This window comes from Haliaeetus albicilla, chromosome 15, assembly GCF_947461875.1.
Source record: "Haliaeetus albicilla chromosome 15, bHalAlb1.1, whole genome shotgun sequence".
NCBI lineage: Eukaryota > Metazoa > Chordata > Aves > Accipitriformes > Accipitridae > Haliaeetus > Haliaeetus albicilla.
The window spans coordinates 19,062,682-19,085,151 of record NC_091497.1 but is presented as its reverse complement, the minus strand read 5'-3'; the positions used below and the strand labels follow the sequence as shown (position 1 = coordinate 19,085,151).

The following is a 22,470-nucleotide window of genomic DNA, read 5'->3' as shown; positions in this document are numbered from 1 at the left end:
GGCCAAACGCCACAAGCTCCTTCCTTCAAAGCGTAATGGCAGTATTTTTGGTGGCTGCCATGTACACAATTCAAGGACAAGCTCATATCCTGCATGGCATTTAAACTGGACTTCAAGTAGCCATGAGAGGGGGAGGCAAGACTTTGGGTAGTGCCTCTGAAGTGTCCTGCAAAGCAGCTACTCATTGTCATAGTCCAGAAGAACCACCAGTTCCTACAGGAATGCAGGAGAGGGGAAAATCCCTACTGCTTTTGTTACATTTTTTTTTTCTCCTGTGTGTTACTCTTCCTTCATGAGAGACCCTAAAAGATAATATCTGTCAAGCTGAGGTAGAGCATACTGACAGCTGTATATAAAATGAGTGGACTCAAAATACCATATAAAAATGTGTCATGAATCTACTTCCAGGCCCTGCCAAACCATGCAGTTGCCCGATCATTGGGAGTTACCTGAACACTTGCTTGTTGGCTGTGGGTGTAGCCTATATATCTCCTTGTGCATCTTACAGTAACAGCACTGTTCTGGAGTGATGTATTGGATGAGGGTGGTTAGAGCCAAATAAATGAGTGCTGTAAATGGAGATATGCAGTGCTGGGATTATGTAAGCATGGAGCCATTTGCCGTGTAGTCTGATCCAGACTTTTGGTAGCGGGTAGCGGGAAGAAAGGCCATTAGCAAGATAGTAATTCAGACATCGATGTGTATGTGAGGTGATCCGCCAAGGCAGGCGCTGTGACAGAAACTGGCAGGCGTAACCGAAATTCTGTAGTGGGGATGGTACCACAGTGTCAGATCCATATTGTTGTCCTAGTTTTCTGCAGCACATAACCAGTCCTCTCTGCAGCATGATAAACTTGGCTTTTCCTGCTGCAGGCTGAGCTGGGGACCTGAAGTTCATAAATCAGTGTAGTGTCCCTGAGGTTGCCATCTGATTAATCACTTGCCCTGTGAGATCCTTGCATGAGCCTGCATTAAGGCTGTTGCCGTCATGTGTGGTTCAGTATCTTTCTTGAATCTTCCATCCCTAACCTGTGACCCTACATCAAGATGTTGCGTGCTTCATGCACGTAGCATTTCTCTCAAACTGGTGCGTGGGGTCTTGCATGGTTTGAGATGGTGTGGTCTACATGGGGCTGTGACAGAGAAGCTCTGAATGAGGTGGAGAGAAGCAGGGCTGGCTAGCGTGAACTGCAGAGCTGGCTGGATGGCGAGTACCTGGCTCCTCTAGAGCAAGGCATCGTTCAGGTCACAGGCTGGCCATGATGCAGTGCTGCTGCCTTGTTTCTGAGCAGCTAACGCTTTTGTGATGGAGAATCAGTTAGTCAGCATGTCTGTGTTATGTGGTGTGAGTCTTGCATTGGATGGGGAGAGTCTAGCTTTGGTGTTGCCACCACAGCAAAGTTAAATTGAGAAACCTGCCAGTCCCTTGCACTCTGAGTTGGATGTGGTGGTATGCATGGGAAATCAACCCGCTTGAAAACGTCTACCATTCTGTGGTAGAGCTGCCTTTCTGCTAAACCCATTCAAAACCAGTGTAAACTATGGAAGCAACTTGACATGAACTCCCTTAGTATTTTTTATTAACACTGAAAAAATCTTTCAACTTTGAATAGCTTTTAAGGCAAAGAAGGCCAATTATGATCAGCTATATTTGGCCTCTAGTAGGACAAGCCAAAGAAATGTACTCAATTTTGGTACTGAGGCGTACAATTAGCATATTCTTATGTGCCATGTGCTTTTTGTTCAGTCCATCATGATTTTGATGTTATGCCATCTTCAGAATGGTTGATCTTTGTTTGTTTCTTCTTGATTTGCCACCTCCTACAGGAATCACAGCAAACCTGAAATTAAACTGTCCCTCTGTGTGTGTGTGTGTATAAGCATTTTTGAAATATCTAAATTTAGGTAAAGACTTGATTTGCATACTGTTTGAAGTAAATTGCTTGGACCTGGCAATTGCAAGTTACCAAAGTATTAGGGGACGCTGTCTTACAAAAATAAAATCAAACTGTTTTATAGCAGCAATTAAATGTGATTTTAGGATATGGCCTTTAATTATGTCATTGCTCTCTTTCTGTCAAAAAAGCAGAGAAAGAAGCAGAATATATTAGTTGAATGAAAGAGAGAAGAGACATAATTTGAAAAGAGATGTTGTTCAAACACGGATAAAAATCGCTTTTGCAAGATATTTCCTTTATTATTTGGTGGCTCACATGGCCTAAGTGGTTGAAAAATTTTCCAAAATCAATTATGCCTATTACATAAGAGTACCACACCCAGTATAACCAGTTTTAATGAATAAACAGTGACTCACAAATCGTAGACATTGTTTGAAGATGTAATATCTCGGGGTGGGATTCACTTCGGCTTACTCAAGTTCTTAAAAGTCAAGGAACTCCGAGGCAGCCCGTGGCTTTCCATTTTTTTTTTAATGATACCTAGTTCCTATGTAGGCTATAATAGTTACAGCTGAGCTTGATGACTTGCAATGGGTATAAGCCAGATGAAAGTCCGTGCTGAGAGAAGTCCTTAGTCTCTGTACAAACACAGGGTTTAAAATAGAGTACTTATTTTTGTGACATCAACAAATTCAAGGAGTTGTGCAACTTGGAAAATGTTTCAGTTTCAAGCCACCAGTGTTATATTGTTCCTTGAGAATACCCCTTAATTACTTAATTATTAGTTATCCTTTAAAAGTCAATATTAATGAAACCTAACTTGGCAGTACCAACGCTTTTATTTTAATGTCAACAAACCACGTAGTCATCAAAAATCTGTGGGTCACAAGATCAGTCTGACAGCTCCATCCTGTATATCAAATCAGTGTTAATTGCCACAGTGGCTGCGCAAATAACTTAGTCAAAATGCTTCCAGTGTAATGTTGTCTAATGTAATTTTAAGAGGTCTGCAAGTCTAATAGTAGCATTTACAACCTTGTACTCGGACTACCTTGTTGTTCAAGGATGGCTTCTAGTTACCTGAGGTCATGTGCCTGAAGACTTTGTGGCAGTCAAAAATGTTCCACATGCCATTTTGGAGAGTGAGGTATTGGGGTTTTTTTTGTGGAAAAGACCACAAGGTGCACCATGAAAACATGATTATGCACTGCAGCATGGCACTCTTGTGTTCTTGAGGGGCTACGCTGTTAATGTGTCTTCAGTGGCACATGCTCCTTGACTTCTTGAGAATAATTTTTGAGGGGTGATCTCCTAAGCTACATGCTGCTGTTCTAGGATTTTTTTTTTTAAAGGAATTTTAGCATGAAGGTTGTTTGTGGATATATAAGATGCTGCAGGTGTGGGATGGGCCCAACTCTAGGTGAAGGAAATATCTCCCCATCTATTGCATGCATGACTTACCAGTAAACTGTCTATATAAAACCAAACATCTAGACTGTGTAATCCTGTAGATGTCAGTGACGACTGCAGAATGAGAATAACTTTTCAGCTCTAAGAACTGATTGGAGTTTGAAACATAACCGTAAAGCTAGACCCCTGTCCTACAGCCCCTATTACAGTACAATTCTGCTGTAAGACATGCAAACTTAAAGTTTCTAGCTTTCAGAATAAAGGGCTTAATTTATAACCCATATTCCCTATTACCTAGGGAACGCAAATATTTATATTTAAACTTTCAGTGCTGTTATGTTACATTGGCTAGTTTCCTCAAAGTTATTATCACTGAATATACAAATTTGAAATCAAAAGGTCATATTTCATTTGAAATAAGGGTAATTTTCAGATGCTGTGTTTTTAAGTGATTCTTGAAAATTATATTGCTAAGATGCAACCTCTACTTTTCTGTAGGAACAGACTGTCGTTACAGGAATATTGTATAAAATGCAGTTCTCCCAGGGGAATCACTATCATCCTTTGTTGTTGTTAAAAGCTTTTTTTTCTTTTTTCTTTCCCTGAATTTTGAAATTTTTCTTACCTTGAGTTGGTGTGCCATCATTCTTTCTCTTGTTTTGTTAAATCCTAGGAAAAAAACCTTAAACCCAAAAGAAGATTTTTGTAACACCTACTTTTGCCCTCAATAGGGAGATTGAAGTTACGGCTTCTGAATTAAAAAATAATCTATGTTAAATCTAATTACTTAAGTTGTAGGATTTCTGGTGTTAGTATACACTCCTTTTGCAACTGAGAAAAAGTAATAGGGTGATAATGTAACATCCTTAAAGAGCTACATCCTTTCCTTTGCTCTTTTACCAAGCACAGCTCATTTGTTTCACTACTAATTTCCTTAATTACTGTGGTAATCAGTAGCTTTGGTCTGGATGCACGCAGGTTCCACAGCATTTTTAATTGTGTGCCTGAAGTCCTGTGCAGTATTGGGGACGGTCAGGATCCCCAAAGGGAGGTTCATAATTAGCTGGTGACTGAACCTGGTGACCTCTAAGCTCAAATAAATGCCCTTCCTAGTGTTTGATTTCTATACTCAACTGGGATATAACCCTCTTTTGGACTGGTTTAGGAATATTGATTTCCTTTTCTGACTTGTGTGTGGGTTACTAATCTGGGTGTTCAGAAGAAATCTGCCAAATTTGGTCCCTTGAAGCCACGTGGGCAGAGGGAGGGATCTAGTAGGAAGAATCCAAGTGAGTTTAGGCTTGAGCAGGGTGCTGTGTTGACAGTCTCATTTGAGATGGAGGGAGTTAATGTCAGGAGCAAATCTCTTGTTTTCCACAAAAAAAAACCAAACCAAAAAAAACCCCAAAAAAAACTTTGCTGAAAACCTGCAGGCAATGCTTTTGGCATTGGATATCTTAAGTCCTTTATAAGACATTGTTCTTGTTCACTGCTTTTCACTCTGAATATAAAAAGTAGTCCCATTAGTATGGTCCTACCGCATGCCAAGTAATGGGAATTGATGTGCACATTGTAATACAGACTTGCTGGTGTGGTTCTTTAGTCACACTGCCTTAGGTGCAAGCGGCAGGAAAAAAACCCCTATTAAAATACTTTGTGCTGGATATCATGGGTATACATGCTGTAATATGAAGCAGGAGATAAAAGACTTTTTCTTTCTTTTGCACTTATGTTTGAAATGTATTTTATGCTTTTCAGTGTGGCTGGTATTGCTTTAGAAAATAATAAGTATTCCCACAGAATTTAGCTGAAGATTGGTTTATGCTAGAGGAAACTACTTGAAGATGTTGCATCTGACTTCCTTTGAGGCATAAAGAACTGGGTTTTAGATACTTATTTCTTTTGAATATTTGAATATTTCTTAACATAAGAAAATAGTTAGTACGAACTAAGTGTTGAATCAAAATTTTTGTTGGTTTGTTTTTTGTTTGTGGGGGTGGGTTCATTGGTTGGGTGGGTTTCGTTGTTTGTTTTGGGGGGGGCTAGTGTACTTCTTAGATACTCTTGCTAGTCCTGATTTTGTGTCCAATTAACTCTCACTTCTTATTTTTATAGACAGTTACTGGGAAAAGCTTTGGAACCAAAGACTTTCGGGCAGCTCTAGAAAATGGAGTCCTGTTGTGCGAGTGAGTATTGATTTACCTATATAAAAATCCTTCAGGTTAACATCAGTTGGTCTCTTTCCTTGCTGGCCTCTGAAGTTTTTTTGAATTACCGAAAGTATTTTGTAATAAAATTATTTGTTTATTTATTTTTCTTTATACCTGTTGTTTGCCATGGGAATGAAGAACAGCTTTCAGACATCCTCTTTCTAGATCTACATGTTCTATGTGTTGTCCCACACACTTCGTGTGTTACCAAGAGGATCATGCTGATCCTCTGGCCAGTTGATTGGTTTTATTGGTTATAGCGCTTATGGTATCACTGGGCTGCTTCTTCAGCTTGTGCAAGGTGCTGTGGCCATGGCTGGGATCAAAGGACTCAGTTACCCCTATACCCACTGTTGTCGTTTGGGTTTTTGTCCTCCATCCCTACCCCCTCATAAGAAATTATTGTAAACTCTGTGTGCTGAAAGCTACCTATTCCTACCAGAGAACTTTACATTCGGAGAAGTGTTCTTTTAAAAAGTACTACATTTCAGAAGTGAACTTTACAAATTTGTAAATTTAAGATAACAGGCAGACATTTGATTTCATGTACTTACTAATAGTGCTCTTATGGTTACATCCAAGTATCTCAATAATGTAGAATCCATTGGATGTCATTTGGCATACTTTATGAAAACATACTTTAAAAAAAAAAAACAAACCCAAAACAAAACCAACCCCCCCCAAAACCCCAAATACTTTACGATGATAAAAGTAAATGCATTGGGTCTCAGCATAACATAGAAATATGTTGTCATGTATGTGCACATGCAGTCCAGGTTTCAGTACTTGCTGGACTGTCTTGGTTACTAGTTTGAACAGCAAACTCTGACCTCAGCTTTTTTTGGAGTGCTTTCTGTAAAAAGCTTCCTTGTGCTTATATATTATAGGCTTGGCAGTAATGGGACTTGTCTGGTTTCGTTGCTAGACTGAGTCAGAGGTGTTAAAATGTCCACTTGTCAGGTATCTTCCACATATCTGTTATTGGAACAGGTTTCCAGGACTGGAAATGGTGCTAATCCCTTAGTATTTTAAGGATTGGCTGGTGTAAATGTCATTAGAATGCCAATGTGAGAAAAATCTTGTTAGAGAGCTACCTGGGACACTTAAAAAAAATATGTCAAATCTCAGAGCCACTCTTAAATCAGTTCAGCAAGCTAACTTTCAGAAAATATTTATGAAGGTTCAGTTCTCTGAATTTTTTTTTACTATGTATCAAAAATAACCACAGCAAATGCTAAAAGGCCACGTTCCAGCATTTTCTCTTCTGTGAATATTACTGTGTTTTCTGTCCTTGCTTTTATTTTTCTCCTTGGGCCTTTGCCCATCCAGTCTATCTTGCTAGTTGCTTCTGCTGTTGTCTTTGTGATATGGGGGAGTTGATTCATTTTGAAGACTGAATGATGGAGAGATGGACACTGTATTTTCATTACTTAAGTAATCAAATGTTAACTGACTGAATGTGGTAATAAAAATAGCATATACATTTAATAAGAAGGTATTTCTCCAGGTATGTATTTAGTGGGATGTGTGTATTGTATTCAGCTGTAACTTTTAAGTAGTGTCTTTAAGAACTGGCAGTGGACTAATATATTCTAATCCTCTGATATCTTCATTGTTGACACTTATTTGGCAAAAGAATATGAGCCTCCATCTGCCAAATGCAAATCAGTTAAATTTATCTGTAATTAATAGCCATATGCAAGAAAAACATCCTGTAATTTCTTAGCTGAGCAGCTTGCCTTAGGAGGCACACAACTTTCTTTAAAGCAAAACATGCCTCATTATGTTGCACTAAATCATATAGCTGTCCTCCTGTGGCATAATTTTAAATTTTACATACTTGAAGTACAAGAAGTGATTTTCATAGAAATTCTGTGGAAAAAGAAGAGAGCAAGATGGGAAAGGTTTTCACATGTCCAATTTTCACCAAAGTCAATGGACTGCAAGATCTTAAATAATTGAGACAAACTAGACATGACATTGCCCATTTCCTTGGTTCACCTGTGACATGGCTAATTTAGTGACCATGGATATATTATCTCTGGAGGTGGCATATTTGACTTAAACTATAGCAGATAAGACCTATACTTACATCACGTATTCCTATAGCAGTCCAGTTGGTTTGTTAGGCCTACTTAATGACCAAGTGCACATGTTGATTGGCTAATCAGTAGTTGACAAAATAAAGCCTTTTACATTTTACCAGATCTCCTGCGTACACATTAGAGGAAGAAAGTCACTAAAGTTTTCCTGATCACATGCTACTTCATGTTCTTATGTACAATAAAGCAAATAAAAATTATGCATTTGGAAGATTAAAAAAAAGGGGGAGGGGCTTTTTTGTTTTAATTCCACCTCAACGGATCACTTATTTTTCTTTTTTCTTGTTGTTTTCTTGTGGAAAACTCATCAAATGTATTTTGTTTACTAAATAATTTAATGCAGTTGAAAAATCTTGGGACCTGCAGCCATTATTTCTTCTTCTGCAGGCATCTAGAAATCTATCCTCCATTCCAGTGTGTATAGGTAAACTCTCTTATTTGTGTTTATTTTCCAAACACATGTGCTGCTTGAGCAAAAAATGCTTTTTCCCACATAAAGTTTTAAACTCTAGGTCCTGACTTTGCATTGGTGTGGGTAAATCACAAAAACTTGCTGATGCTTTGTGGGGTAAAGGGTCTGGCCAGACAAGCAGCAACAAGAAGAGGGAGCAAGTCCAAAACCTTCAAAGGTATATAAGCAGATGAAGTCTGCGGGATGTCCTGAGGTCCCCGTTCTCTGTTGATCCTGTGGTCTAGTGCGTAATTCAGTGAACCACAGTATTTCCCTAACTCTGTGACTGAAAACCCGGGTATGAAGGTGCAAGGATTCCTGCGCAGTATCCTCACTGCAGGACAAGGTGTGCATTTGGGCTTGTGTATTCAACAGTGATGCATTAGTCTGTCCTGCCTTCTCAGTTCAATTATGAATTTTGTATAAAGTTAAGAGTGATAGGAGGTGCAATCTCTTCTGGCTGAGACTGAAAACAACCTCCGTGTGTAAATTATGTGTGCCAAAAATAATGGCACACATCTTACTGGGCTTGACAGCATTATGAAAACTAAGTTGATTTCTTACACTTACAGCAATATCAGTGCTTTCACACTGAACTCTGAAAATTAATATTCTGATATATTTTTGACATCTGCTCCGTCAGAACTTTTATGTGAAGAAAATCTTTAAATGGGAAATTTGAGACTGATTAACATCACCACCTGTGCAGCAGAAACACGGATCCAGTTCTACCTACACCTACCTAGGCTTTTTCTCTTCTTTTTTCTGACTTTGCCATTCTCAGAAATCTCTTTGCCTGTGTCTGAGTTGTCCCATTTTTGCTTCTACAGTCTGTTGTTGCTTGTCACTTCTCGGAAAACTAATTTAAAAAAAAAAATTAAGGGGATGTTAATAGGTTCAAATTTACTTGGTTCAAGTCATATAAGTTAGGACTATGTGCAAACTATTTCTTGATAAGCATTGATGCTCATGCTTAAATAAAGTTGATTATGTAACAGAAAATCATATGACTTCTTTTTAGTTTGATTAACAAGATCAAACCTGGCATCATTAAGAAGATCAATCGTCTGTCAACTCCAATAGCTGGCTTGGTAAGTAATGACATCAAATCTAGTATCTGGGGTATGATACCAAGTTCTGTTTGTTTTTAATGAGCGCTCGCTTGCCTATTGTTCTTACATGGTCTTGCTACAAAAACCTACTAAGTTTTCAAGATGTTAGTTCCATTTCTCTTTTTGTTTAAAATAGTACCATTTATATGTCATCGTAGACCACAAAGGTTACCTGCTCTGTGATGTAACTTTATAATCAGCTTGTCACTGCATGAAGCTTCACCATCCCCAGATACATCAAGCACTGACAGTTCCTGTGCACAAACCTATGTAGCATTACCTCCCTTTATTTAAAGGCCATCATCCTGTTTTATATTCACAAGCCACTTCAGATGTTCCTTTATTAGGGAATGGGCAGACTAGGAAATGTTCCGTGTAATGGAAGTATTTTTAGAATCTGCTTCTCCCCACCCACAGCAAAGCTTAGGTTGCTTTAAAATAACTCTGATGATGCAAAGATCTCTCCTCAGGCTTCAGCGAGGGATTTGCCAATGTTTTGGCTGTAAATCACATTGTTGGGGGAAAGGGGGAAGATACATGTAATCATTTTCACAAGAAATTTAAAAGATTTCCTGTATACTGTCTGACAAATTTGCTGGTCAGAGACTGTAGGATAAATTTCGTAGCTGTTTAGCATCAGAAAACCTTTTCTGGGTAAACAAATTAAAATAATTTTTTAGTCATAATTTTTTCCTATGAAAGCCTTGTTGCCTATTTGTGTCACTAGGGTATCTAGACCACTTAGTCCTGTCACCAGAACTGTTGGTCTCATCTTAAAAGACCCAAGGTGAACAGTGACATATGCATGATGCCTGTAACAAGCAGAAGATCGCACTTTATGGTAAACATGCAATCTCAACTTTAGGGAAAGTTACCTAATCTCTTAATAGTAGTAGAACACAAAACATCTCTAGATAATTGTTGGCTCATCCCATTAAAACATATAAATACAAAACGTCTGCTTTTGCTGGTCAGCTGTGTATCTCATTAGAGAAGTGTAGTTAACTTGGCCAGAGGTCATAAGATTGGGTTAACTTGTCATATATTATTGCACAAGCTGAGAACGTGCATTTCCATATCAAATGAATGTAGAAAGTATTAGCTGCCTTTGTCCCAGAAGAGCTCAGGGTATTAGGCTTGCAAATAATGAGTGCTGCACATTCTTTTCCCGTTAAGCATCTGAAAAAGAATTCAAATGAAACCAAAATCATTCTGGGGAGGACAGCACAGTTACTCTAGCAGCAGTTTGATTGCCTAAATGGCCTCTGAAGTAGCCATTTGATCCAAACCAGAAAACCATAGACTAGATTTCATTTTTGTGGTGACTTAAGCGTTGTCTTGAATCATAACTGTAAGAACTCTTGTTTTTACATGCATTTTTTTGCTTGTTTCCAGATGCAAAAATTTGGAGTATTCTTTAGGTGTGTAGTTTATATCTTACTTGTAGTGTGTTATTGTTCCTTCAAGTTGTTTCTAGTTCCTACAAGTCTTCAGAAATAAAGGAAAGGGGAGGAAAGGTGAATGGTTCTTCTAAACCAAGATCATCCAGTGGTGGTGTTGTTAAAATACCACTTGAAGATAGTCATTGAGAGAGCTGATGTTTTGTGTCAACCCATGAAAAAGGTTTTACATAAATACTTCAGTTTCAGAAGATTGTGATTGTGAGGGCCATAATGGGAGGGTTCCAGAAAACGGTGCTTACGATGGCAGTAGTAGGAGGGTAGATGTATTTTCCCAGATTTGAGAGGAACATGCTCAGTTATACCAGCTTTGAGAGCCCAGCTTTCATCCTGGCATGTAAACTCAAACTAAAAACAATGGGTTTGTACATTTATAGAAAAGCAAGCATTAGTACCTGACAGGCTCAGGGTACTGTGGCTGATGATCCACAGGATTTAGAGATGCAAAGAGCTTGCTAAGGAATTAGCCGGTAGGCTTGTTTGCCATGTTCTGGAAATATTTTCATTGTTAGTAAGCTGCTTCTCCCACAAATCTGCCTGTAGATAGTGTTTTGTGTGGCTTCATGTATACACTTCCATGGCTCTCACTTCTGCTGTTTTCAGTGTCTTCCAGTGTTGTATTAATTGCTCCCCACCAAGCCTTTATGAGATTTAGAAATTACTGTTGGTAGGGGGACTTTTTTCTGTGGTTTGGTTTTGGGGTTTTTTTTGTTTGTTGTTTGTTTTTTTTAAATCCAGATGGAAATTTTAACTTCAAGAGATGGCATTTTTTTCTAAAGGGTAAACAGATGCCACAACTTGAATTCCAGTGTTGCAGATCCTGTAATCTGAAGATCTTTTGATCATGTTCTTTCTACAGCTCCTTTTCATGGTCCTCTAGACTTATGTCCTCAAATCCATTTCGAAAACATTTTATGCATTCATCATGGGGCAGCTAACATCCATTTCTCTCCTGGCTTTTCTGACTAAAAGGAAACAAACCCACCATATTCTTAACACTTTTGTGGCAGTCCGATTATCAGAAGAAAACAAATGCTTGAAAAGACATCTTGTTTCTCTCCCCCCCGCTTTTTTTTTCCTCCTCCCCCTTTCCCCTCCAGGAATTTCTTCAGGTTTGGTTTTGTTCTATAGGGAGTTAATGTATTTTATTTCCATGTAAGTGTGTTTTTTAAGCTTTGTATTCACTTCAAATACTTGGCAGGTTTTTTTCAGCAGTACAGAAACACAGTGCTCAACGGGCATCTTCGGTGGAATCTCCAGAAGGGTTTCATTATATTGCTTCTTTGACTGCGTGGCTGTTTTGAAAACAAATTTCTTGAGTAAAATAGGAAGTGAAAGCCTATATGAATAATGAAACATTCTGTTTTGTATGGAGTATTGTGTGCTCTACTTTTTGGTATTGACTTAGGGTGAAGTGCATTTTTTTTTAAATGAAGTAAATGCATTATTAATTTGTTATGTCATACTTACTTTTATGACACCTTAATTATCATAAAATATAATAGGGGTTTTATATTAGCAGGATTGCCTAAATTCCAAGCAAATTTAGGTAACTAAAACCAAGCCTTAGCTTTCACCTTTAGTTTGATTATACTGCTGTCTAGTGATTTTGGGTGTGGATTGCAGTGGTTCAGGTATAATCATGGCGGAACAGATAGATAAATACATGTGTTTTGATGATTAAATACTGAAATGAAACTCAGCATTCAGTTAACAAAAAATGCTGAATTGGTACCAGGCAAACTTAAAAAAATTGATTAAACTTATCTCCCGTTTGGCATGGTGCAGGAAGGCTGGGCTGCAGCTTGCGTGGAAGGGTTTATTAAAACTTGTTGGGAAGGAGAGTTGGACCGGGCCATAACTTGATCTCCATCTAGCAGCTGGCTGATGCAGCCCCGCTGCTCCATTTCTCTTCAGGGACACGTACCTCTTGTGGTTTGGGTGAGATCTAGCCATCATCTTAGCCATGTTTGTCTATTCGTTTACGTTCCAGTTTGGAAAACTGAACTGCTTCACTGGGGGTAAGGCAAATACCAGAGCAGTTGCAGAGAAGCGGTGGTCAAAGACAGGTGACCGAAGAAGCCTCCATGCAGCTCCTGAGGTGGTTTCCTGAGCAATCAGGGTGCAAAGGACCAACTCCAGTGGTAGTGGCAGAAAGATGCCACTCGCTGCAGGTCAATTTTTAACAGCGCACGGCAGGTTTTGGAGACAGTGACATCCCTGTAGGCTTCCCGAAGGGGACTTAGCTGGGACGTGGCTGTTGGTTTGTTTGCTTTAATTTGGGCCGTTGTTTTTTTAAATGCCGTTTGTTTAAAACCTTTGCACTAGAACAGTTTCTGGAAAATGAAAATTTTATTTCTGCTTATCTTTCAAAGCATCTAAAATACACAGTTTGTGTAAAGAGCAATGTGTATATTTTCCCTAGTACAGCAGAGCAGGCAAGCAAACCAGCACAGAGCAGCAGTTCTTGAAGCCTTCTGGCATTTCTGGGGGACATGGTAAGGGTAACCGAAAGGTCAGAGGATTGTGGAAGTTGGGTTTCATTATGCATGGTAGTGAAAGTGCAGTCTGCCTTAAAAATCCACTTTTTCTGGTCCATACTTATGTGAAACAGAGATGGGATTTAAGGAAAAGTGACTTAAATTGATAAATCTTGCTGGGTTCTGATACTGCAAAATGATTTTGCTTAGAGTTCTGGGAGGGTGGGTGTGGTGGAAATAAAACAAATGCTTAGCAAAAGCAAATGCAAAGAAAACCTGGTTCTTAATAAATATGGGCTTTTCAGCTTGAATCCCAGCATGTGAGATGATTTGGATATAATCACACAAGGGGGAGGACTTTGTGGTCTGACAACATATTTTCCAACAAGGCTCTGCAGAGCATTTTGAGGCACATCTTGGGCTGCAGTGCTGTCATTCCCCAGAAACCTCACGTTTCCAACTCAGTTGGCTGAACACAGAGAATCATGCACCAGGATGGAAGTCGTAAGACATCATGAGACAGTGGGAAGATGAATGAGTTTTGTGTAGTATATGCAAGCTCGACATATCTGTCAGAATAATACATTGCTTATTGCTCAGGATAAATAACTGTATGCACTGTAGCGAGGCAAAATTTTAGTTAAAGTAAGTTTCCAGCTGAGACCAGGTGGTGAAGCAAATTCAGAGTTAAGAGTCAGGATCTCCCTTGGAGAATGGTAGCTAATGGGAACCTTGCCTTGCAACGTACCGATTTGGTTGTTCAAGACCATCTATCTTTCCTTGCAGTTCCTATGAGTAAGGTGGAAGTGCAACACTTTGCTCTGTGGTTGGGAAGTGTTTCATCACATCAGAGGCACGAGGGCTGTGGTTAAACCACAGGGCAGAGTAGAAAGCTATTGGGATTTTGGGATTGTAAATGAAATGCCATTAGCACTTTTCTTTTGTTTAATTGGTCCCTGATTTCCAATGAGTAGGGATGTTGCTAACTCTTGACTGTCTCATTGTGAGTGCAGGATGAACGTTAGCACCATATGTCATCTTCGTTAAGTTCTTCAGCTTTGGCAGAGGGGTTTCTGGTGAACTTTTGTTTCCCTTTCACACAAGAGAATAAAACTGCACATCTCTAAGCAGTCCCAGGTTTGAACATGTGCATCTGAAATGTGGGAGTGGGAATTTTTTTTTTGTTCTAGTGGGGAATTAGGGTTCCTTTAGAGCGAAGAACGTCATGATAGTTTTCCAGGCAGAATTTTTCAAACACTTACTTTCCTGGTTCACCAAGGTCCAACATGCCCCTCTGACAACTGCTGCTCAAACATCATTTCCTCTCTTTAATGCAATCTAATATAACACCACTACATTCTATAATTTACTTTTTTAATGTGTCAGAAGGTATTAGTTCCACTTGCACCAAGGCAACCACCTCAGACAGTGGGGGAAAGCCACTTTGTTGTGGAGATCATCAGCATGTACCTCCTAAACCAGGAAAGTAGAGGATAATAAAGGTGAGAAGGGAGAAATGTGAAAGAAAGCTATACCAAAATGAAAGGGGAGATAAAGATACAGGTGGAGAAGATAAAAATCTTGCCATAAAAAAAAACATTTTTCTGAGCCTTTGTGCCTAACACTCCACTGCAAACCATGGAACTGCCCTGGTACTTCCTTATCTCATGTCATCAAGTAGAGCTGGCCAGTATTTCCTTTTCTGTGGGAAAGTTTTCTTGACAGGGTTGGTTTTTGTGTTGCAGGGGAATGGCATGAAGATGATTTTTTTTTTTTTTTTTTTTTTTACTTTATATAGGACACTTCTAAAACAATTTTTCAGGTAAAATCCATACTTGCAAAGTGAAGGTTATTTCAGTTATATGTTTTATTTAGGACATGGCTTCAAAGTTCCTTGTCTAGATTACTTAGAATCAAATTAGTTGTATTTTCCACTTAAATTTAAAAACCTGATGGTAATATTAATATAAGAGGTTTTATTTTAATTTAAAAAAGAATCCTTTTTTTCCAAGCAGCTCTACTTCCAAAGTTCGTTACTTCATGCTGAAAATCCTATTTATTTTTTCCTGCTGTTGATCTCCTTGTGTTTAGTATAGCCTTTATATTGGTCCATGCTTTCTGTCTTCTTGCATTTTGTATTTTTTTTTAAATAATTTGAATTTTTAAATATTAAACTTCTGCTCTGTGACTTTGACTAGTATGGGCTACATTAGTAATATTAATAGTAGCTTGTCTGGTGTGAGGAAATGAGTATAAGAGAACTCCTCCTTCTTTCTATTCTTCATGAAAAATCAGGAAGGGCAAATACACAAATACATGGACTAAGTTGCATAAAAGCTGCTGTTGTTTGCTTTGGTGTGCTCCCAAACACCAAAAAATAACGGCTCAAAGCTGGATGGAATTGCTGGTTGTACAGCAACTAACAGTATCCAAAAGCGCTCATAAGAAGTAGCCTCATAGATTTTGGTCGAGAGCTGGCTAATGAGATGATAAGCATTTGACGTGCTCCGTTTGCTTGTCTGACGTTTTCTTTTTGCAGCAAAGAGGGAATAATACCGAGTGATGTGGAGTGTTGCTTTTTCTTCTGAAGGTTTAAGTCACTTTTCTGATGAGTACCAGAACACATCATGGCTAACGCGGCGGCTGTAGGCTCTGCCTCGAGCCCTGCCTCCATCGCCCTCTCTCGTGGCTGACCTGAGTCTTGGGATTTTGATTTGTCTGTGGACTGTAAATTCAGAGGTACAGGGTGAGTGCATACGCAGCACTGCTGTGAAGAGTGAGGTTGCGTAAGTCCTGTTTGATGTCTTTCACCTGGAAGCTGATTAATCTGGTATTGCTTTTTGTAAGGCAAGGCACAAGATGAAACATGTCTTTTTCTGAGAAGTTGATAATTTCAATGTGTAAACAAAGTTAAAGAGGCATCATTGCCTGTTTTGCAGATGAATATGCTCAGCAAGTTGTTGGGGAATTCAGAAAGACAAGTATTTTAAGAGACTTCTAGTTAATTGGCATAATCCTTACATGAGTGGAGATTTTTGTTTTACAATAGCAAGTGGTGTTTCTTCTGACTTTTAACTTCAGTATGGCTAAAACTGGAGAGGAAGGGAGAGAAAGTGAAAGTGGGTATGGTCTGACAGAACTCATGCCCTGCCTCCAAAATGTGCTCTCCTTTATAGGGCAGCCTATACATTTAATGCAGGTTCAGGAGCACTTCAGATGGCAGAAATGAGGTCAGGTTCCTCTTTATAGTAGTAGTTATCTACCTCTTTTCATTCAATATCCTTTTTATGCTGCAGGTAACAAAACTTTCCAAAAGTGTTTTCCTTTTTCTTGTGGGAAGCAAGAGATTTGTCGGAAATGGGAAACATTGCACCCATTTTTAAAAAGGGTAGAAAGGAGGACCCTGGGAGCTACCAGCCTGTCAGTGTCACCTCTGTGCCTGGGAAGATCACAGAACAGATCCTCCTAGAAGCTATGCTAAGGCACATGGAGGACAGGGAGGTGATTCAAGACAGCCAGCATGGCTTCACCAAGGGCAAGTCTTGCCTGACTAACCTAGTGGCCTTCTGTGAGGGAGTAGCTACATCAGTGGACAAGGGAAGAGCTACAGATGTCATCTACCTGGACTTCTGTAAGGCCTTTGGCATGGTCCCCCACAACATCCTTCTCTCTAAATTGGAGAGATATGGATTTGATGGATGGACGGTTTGGTGGATGAGGAATTGGTTGAATGGTCGCACCCAGAGGGTAGTGGTCAACAGCTCAAGGTCCAAATGGAGATCAGTGACAAGTGGTGTCCCTCAGGGGTCCGTATTGGGACCAGTACTATTTAATATCTTCATCAGTGACATAGACAGTGGGATCGAGTGCACCCTCAGCAAGTCTGCAGATGACACCAAGCTGAGTGGTGTGGTTGATGTGCCTGAGGGACAGGATGACATTCAGAGGGTCCCAGACAAGCTCCAGAAGTTGGCCCATGTGAACCTCATAAAGTTCAACAAGGCCAAGTGCAAGGTCCTGCACCAGGGTTGGGGCAACCCCTGGTATCAATATAGGCTGGGGGATGAAGGGATTGAGAGCAGCCCTGTGGAGAAGGACTTGGGGGTATTGGTGGATGAGGAGCTGGACATGAGCTGGCAATGTGCGCTCCCAGCCCAGAAAGCCAGTCGTACCCTGGGCCACATCAAAAGAAGCATGACCAGCAGGTCGAGCGAGGTGATTCTGCCCCTCTGCTCTGCTCTGGTGAGAGCCCACCTGCAGTCCTGCGTCCAGCTCTGGGGTCCTCAGCACAGGAAAGACATGGACCTGTTGGAAGGGGTCCAGAGGGGGGGCACAAAAAAGATCAGAGGGATGGAGTACCTCTCCTATGGAAAAAGGCTGAGAGAGTTGGAGTTGTTCAGCCTGGAGAAAAGAAGGCTCCAGGGAGACCTTGTTGCGGCCTTTCAGTATTTAAAGGGGGCTTATAAGAAAGATGGGGACAAACTTTTTAGTAGGGCCTGTTACAATAGGACAAGAGGTAACAGTTTTAAACTAAAAGAGAGTAGACTTAGGCTAGATATAAGGAAGAAATTTTGTATGATGAGGGTGGTGAACCACTGGCACAGGTTGCCCAGAGAGGGGGTAGATGCCCCATCCCTGGCAACATTCAAGGTCAGGTTGGACGGGGCTCTGAGCAACCTGACCTAGTTGAAGATGTCCCTGCTCGTTGCAGGAGGGTTGGACTAGATGGCCTTTAAAGGTCCCTTCCAACCCAAACTGTTCTATGATTTTTTTCTTCAGTAAAGAAACAGTAATTGCCAGGAAGGACAGCATAACTTTAAGTGATCATATTTTACTATATTTCAAAAAACAAACAAGGAATTTGAGGCACCACATTCTCTGTGTTTGGTTTTGGGGTTTTTTGTGGGGATGCTTTGTGTTGGGTTTGGTTTGGGGGGATTTTTTTTTTTTTTTAGTTTGTCGTTCCCCCCCACCTTCCCCTCCCCCAGATACTTCAGCCTGTTATTATACTTAACTTGAAACCTGTCTCCTCTGGCAAATTATATAGTTTCATTAAATACTGGAAAGCATTTTAATGTATAGTGATATGTTTACTGCATTGCTTTAAGTAAGTGCAGTAACATTTTCAGATTTTTAAAGTGCTTAAACTAGATGAGGACTTCTACCTACTGTTACCAAACATATACCTTAAGTATCTAGTTTTGTTCTGACAAGTACAATTACATGGGAGGGGAAGCTTTTTTCTTTTATCAGTGGTCCAGCTGAAGTGCTCAGACAAGTTTCCTGGACATAAGAGAATTTATATTAGTCTGAGAAAATCTCTTTTCACCTGGGAAGTGACACAGCATGGTATTTCAAATGTAACCATCAAGCAATGTGTTAAATTTCTTACTTAATGAATTTTAGTGAGATTTTTTGTCAGTGGTACAAAAAATGCAATTGGAAATTAGCATGTGTGTTTCCGTTGTAAAATTCAGAAGGTTCAGTTGCCATTGCTTCAAACTCCTAAGCAGATGTTACTTTTTTTTTTAATTGGGATTTTCATCCCCAAGTTTGTGTGCCCATCATTTTTCCCAAATTTGAATTAAGTTATGATTTTTTGGGGGTCTTTGTAAATTTATGAAGCATTTTAGAAACCTGATCATTATGCTTAATAATTTAAGAAAATTCTTACCTCTTATATAAAAAGTCTTTAAAATGTTATATCTTAGAGTACTTTGCAAAGAGCTCTTTACCATGGTTTCAGTTCTATGCCTGAAGATAGAGCATGGGCAGAGGGAGTTTAGTGGCTTTCCTGAGGTCAACCAGTAAGTCAGAGTAGGGTGGGGGCGAAATTTTGGCTTTCAGGCCAATTCTTTCATAGGCTATACTGCGAACAAAAACCAAAAAGAAGTATGTCTGACCTGAGTTCTGAGGACCTAAAACTGTAAATTAACAAATATCAGGAGTGATGCAAGACCTGATAGGAATGTATGTGGAACTATAAATCACTTCTGGTACTCTTTCTGCTGTCTTATGGGAAAGAGGAATGTGGCTTGTATGGAAACACCTCTGTTAGACAATTAAGAAAAGAGGGCTGTGTGCTAGAAAGGAAGTATGGTTATTAATAGTTAGAGATGACATTGTTCTGTAGTCTTTCAATGCCTGATAGTGGGAGTATGTAATCTCGGCAGTGGTTTACTGATGTTTTGTGCCCTTCTGCTTGAAAACATATGGTATGTTTCAGCCTTAGCTCTGAATTTCCTTTAATTGTTTTCTGTTGCTGCCTAAACACTTTGAAATGTAGGGTGTGGGGAAAGGGGAGGTTGATGCAAAGTCTTTGTGACATTTTTAGTAGCTGCTCAAGACTTCGATCAGGCAGAATGAAATCCAGACGCTGGATTGAACTTGACAGGTTTTGGGTGGGTGATGATGAAGTGAAATGTATCTAGGAGACATAAGTGGGGAGAAACTATATGGGTGCAGACCCCAGGAAATAGTGGTTCAGCTACTCGCCCTGGTCTGTTGTCAGGGGACAGTAAGTGCTGTGCCTATTGGTTGATCTCCATGAATCGAAAGTAGTATTTGGGGGATGCTTTAAATGAGATAATGTCTTCCAAACCGATGCTTCTGGCATGTTACTGGGATGAGATGTCAAAATGCTAAGTAATTAATTTAAAAATTCTTGTAAACTAACTGTAAAGTAATATGATTGACAGCAAGAACTTCCTAATGTGGAAAGTTTTCATCCCTCTTCCTGCTCTAAACCAAAGCTCTGAATAAGTATGACCCTTTCTGCCTCAACTTGCCAGCACTTAAAAAAATACATAAATTTGGTTGCCAAACGAACTGCAAAAAATTTCCATTTATCAACTCAATCAGCTGTAGTCTGTCATATACTCTGTCATTTGTGTGCTATTTTTATTTCCTTAAATAACTGATGACTGTTTCTGTGTTTGTAAAGAAACATTCCTTCCTAACTGGAAAAAAAAAAATGTCAACCACGTAGAAAAGGTACACACCTTAAATCATACTTGTGACATTTGTAATCTGATTTCTTCTGCCTTTGCCAAGAAGTGCAGTGCTGAGATTTCTTGCGGCAGTTGGTGTTTATCTGTGTTAAATCTTCATAAGCTGGACGCTACAGTGCTTTTTTTTCTCTCTGGGTTGTCAGATATGTATTGATGTGCAGTGTTTAAAATTCATGGCAATTTCCAAAGAAAGTAGATGTTAATTGCAGCGGCGATAACTCTTTCTGTGGTATCAGTGCTGGAGCCATACAGCTATGCTACTCTCTCTTCTGTTTGGTACAAAATCCTCATACCACATCTTTTAACGCCTGTCTGAACACCTCCGCGCCCATGTGCCCGTGCTGAATCACCCTCCTCCGGTGATGTATGTAAAAGATCTATTAAAAACGATGCCAACACCAAATGCTGCTGAATGCAGAGTGCTGAGACGCTGCAGCTGCAGTGATGGAGCTTGACTTCTGCGGGGCGTGAGGATGGGGGGAGACACGAGGAAGCCTGGCACTAAGGCAGATCGTCTCCCAAGCCCCTCTTTGATCTGGGCGTGCAGGGGGAGCTTCTCTGCACCATGGGATAAGCCCACGTAGGGCAGCAAGGGTTAAATAGGATACTAGCATGCTGCTCCTCTTGAGAAACAAAAGATGTCTGGCTGCTGAAGGAAGCTAAGTTAGAGGAAACTTCCAAATTCTTTTCTAAGAAGAGTGAAGTACTAAACCATAGTCTAAAAATCAGGGACTATGTGAATTGAGGATCTGAGGCAACTTGCTGTCTATCAAGCCCTGTGTACAGAGGGGCTGAATTTCATCTATATCATATTGTTAACCTGTCTGAGCAAAACAGAAAAACTTGTGTGTACAAATAAAAAAGTGTGTGGGGGGAGCAAGCTCTGCCAAAATGTTCAGTGTTTCAAGAACAAGAGGTCTTTACTTCTTTTATTACTCATTAGGCTTCAGGGGAGTTTCACCTTTAAGTGGATTACTGTCATTCCAGTTCTGTGTAGCGGGGTGACTTGGCACTGGAGTATTTTACACACTTCACTTGTAAAGTCTGTTTTGTATAAACCGTTTGGGGTGAAAAGCACATCACTTGATTTCCACCCCACCCCCCCCGCCGCTGCTTTTTTTTTTTTCTTCTTGACTTTGACTGGAATGTAAGTAGCTGGTGGGAAAGTTAAGGCTTGTCTAAACATGGAAGTAGCCTGGGATGGTTATTCCATACTGGCTTTCCGAGCCTATGCTTTCTTTACAGTAAGAATGCCTGCAAGTGGGCAAGCTAAATTCCCTTTGTCTTGTCTGAAATGGGATGAAGCTGTGAAGTGCAGAGAGCTCTCTGGATTGACAAGGCATGCCTGCCCGGGTTGCTCATGTGCTGTACTTTTGCCCTTCTCCTTTCCAGCTGGCCTTATTTGGTAGCAGTGACATCCCAGAAACACACCTGCAGTTTACAACCTTGATAGTCACTCTCCCTTATCAATAAAAGGCTCATTTGGTACGTGTTGTTGCCATAATATACGGCTGTAATGTTATAGTGAAGGTTATGCTGTGGCTTGGTAAGAGACATGGTCCTGGGAGGGATTTTGAATCACTGGGGACAGTTGGTCCCTTCCTGTGTCAAGCACCTTGAAAACTGTCAACTTGGAAGTCCTGCTTCAAAAAAAAGCCATTAATTTCTGTTGTGTGTTTTCCCTTGATGCCATTACTCTCGATCGAAAGAAACTGTGGAGGTCAGTGCTGCAAGAGGTTGCAGGTAATGAGGTGAGCCGGGCAGAGGGGTCTTCTGCTGGCCATTACCCGTGGCGGTGGGCAGCGCCAGGAGCCGAGGAGCAAACTCTGGGGAACATCCTTCAACACACACCTTGGTCTTACAGAGCTCTGTGATGGGCTGCTGTCATCGCAGATGGCGTTGGGGTTTGGGGAATGGATGGGCCCAAACCAAAATGCTTCTTGCCTAAGGCTGCGTCAGAACGTGGTTTCTGTAATGGTTGGACTCTGGTGAGAGCTGTGAATTGCAGGAGTGAAAAGGAATGTTCCTCTTCCTGGCTGTCAGTTACAATTATTGATACTGGGAGCACCAGGGTAACAGGAGACTTTATGGAAACAGTTTCCTTCCTGCGTTCTGGCAGCAGGAGCACCTGCTTTTTGAGAGGAAGGCTGGAAGTGAATCGTTGGTGAGTTGGTGTCTGTAGTAGAGCTGGGGCAGGGACTCCTTGTGTCAAGGATCACAGTAATTTATTGTTTTACACAACGTGGAAAAACAACGAAGGGCACGCGGAGGGGAGTGGCAAAGCAGTTAGCACTGTTTCTGATCTTTGGCCAATACAGTGCTCCATGTGCGCTGTTA

At 40.3% G+C, this 22,470-nt stretch overlaps 1 protein-coding gene across 20 annotated transcripts in view; it reads left to right on the top strand.

The window, feature by feature from the left end:
• Nucleotides 1-22,470, top strand: part of LMO7 (LIM domain 7) — a 135,601-nt gene that overhangs the window by 30,394 nt on the left and 82,737 nt on the right. For all 20 annotated transcript variants that reach the window (XM_069802530.1, XM_069802542.1, XM_069802535.1 and 17 more), the window contains exons 2-3: nt 5,424-5,494; nt 9,093-9,162. In XM_069802530.1, the coding sequence (XP_069658631.1) occupies nt 5,424-5,494; nt 9,093-9,162 (141 nt within the window). The remainder of the gene's footprint in view (nt 1-5,423; nt 5,495-9,092; nt 9,163-22,470) is intronic.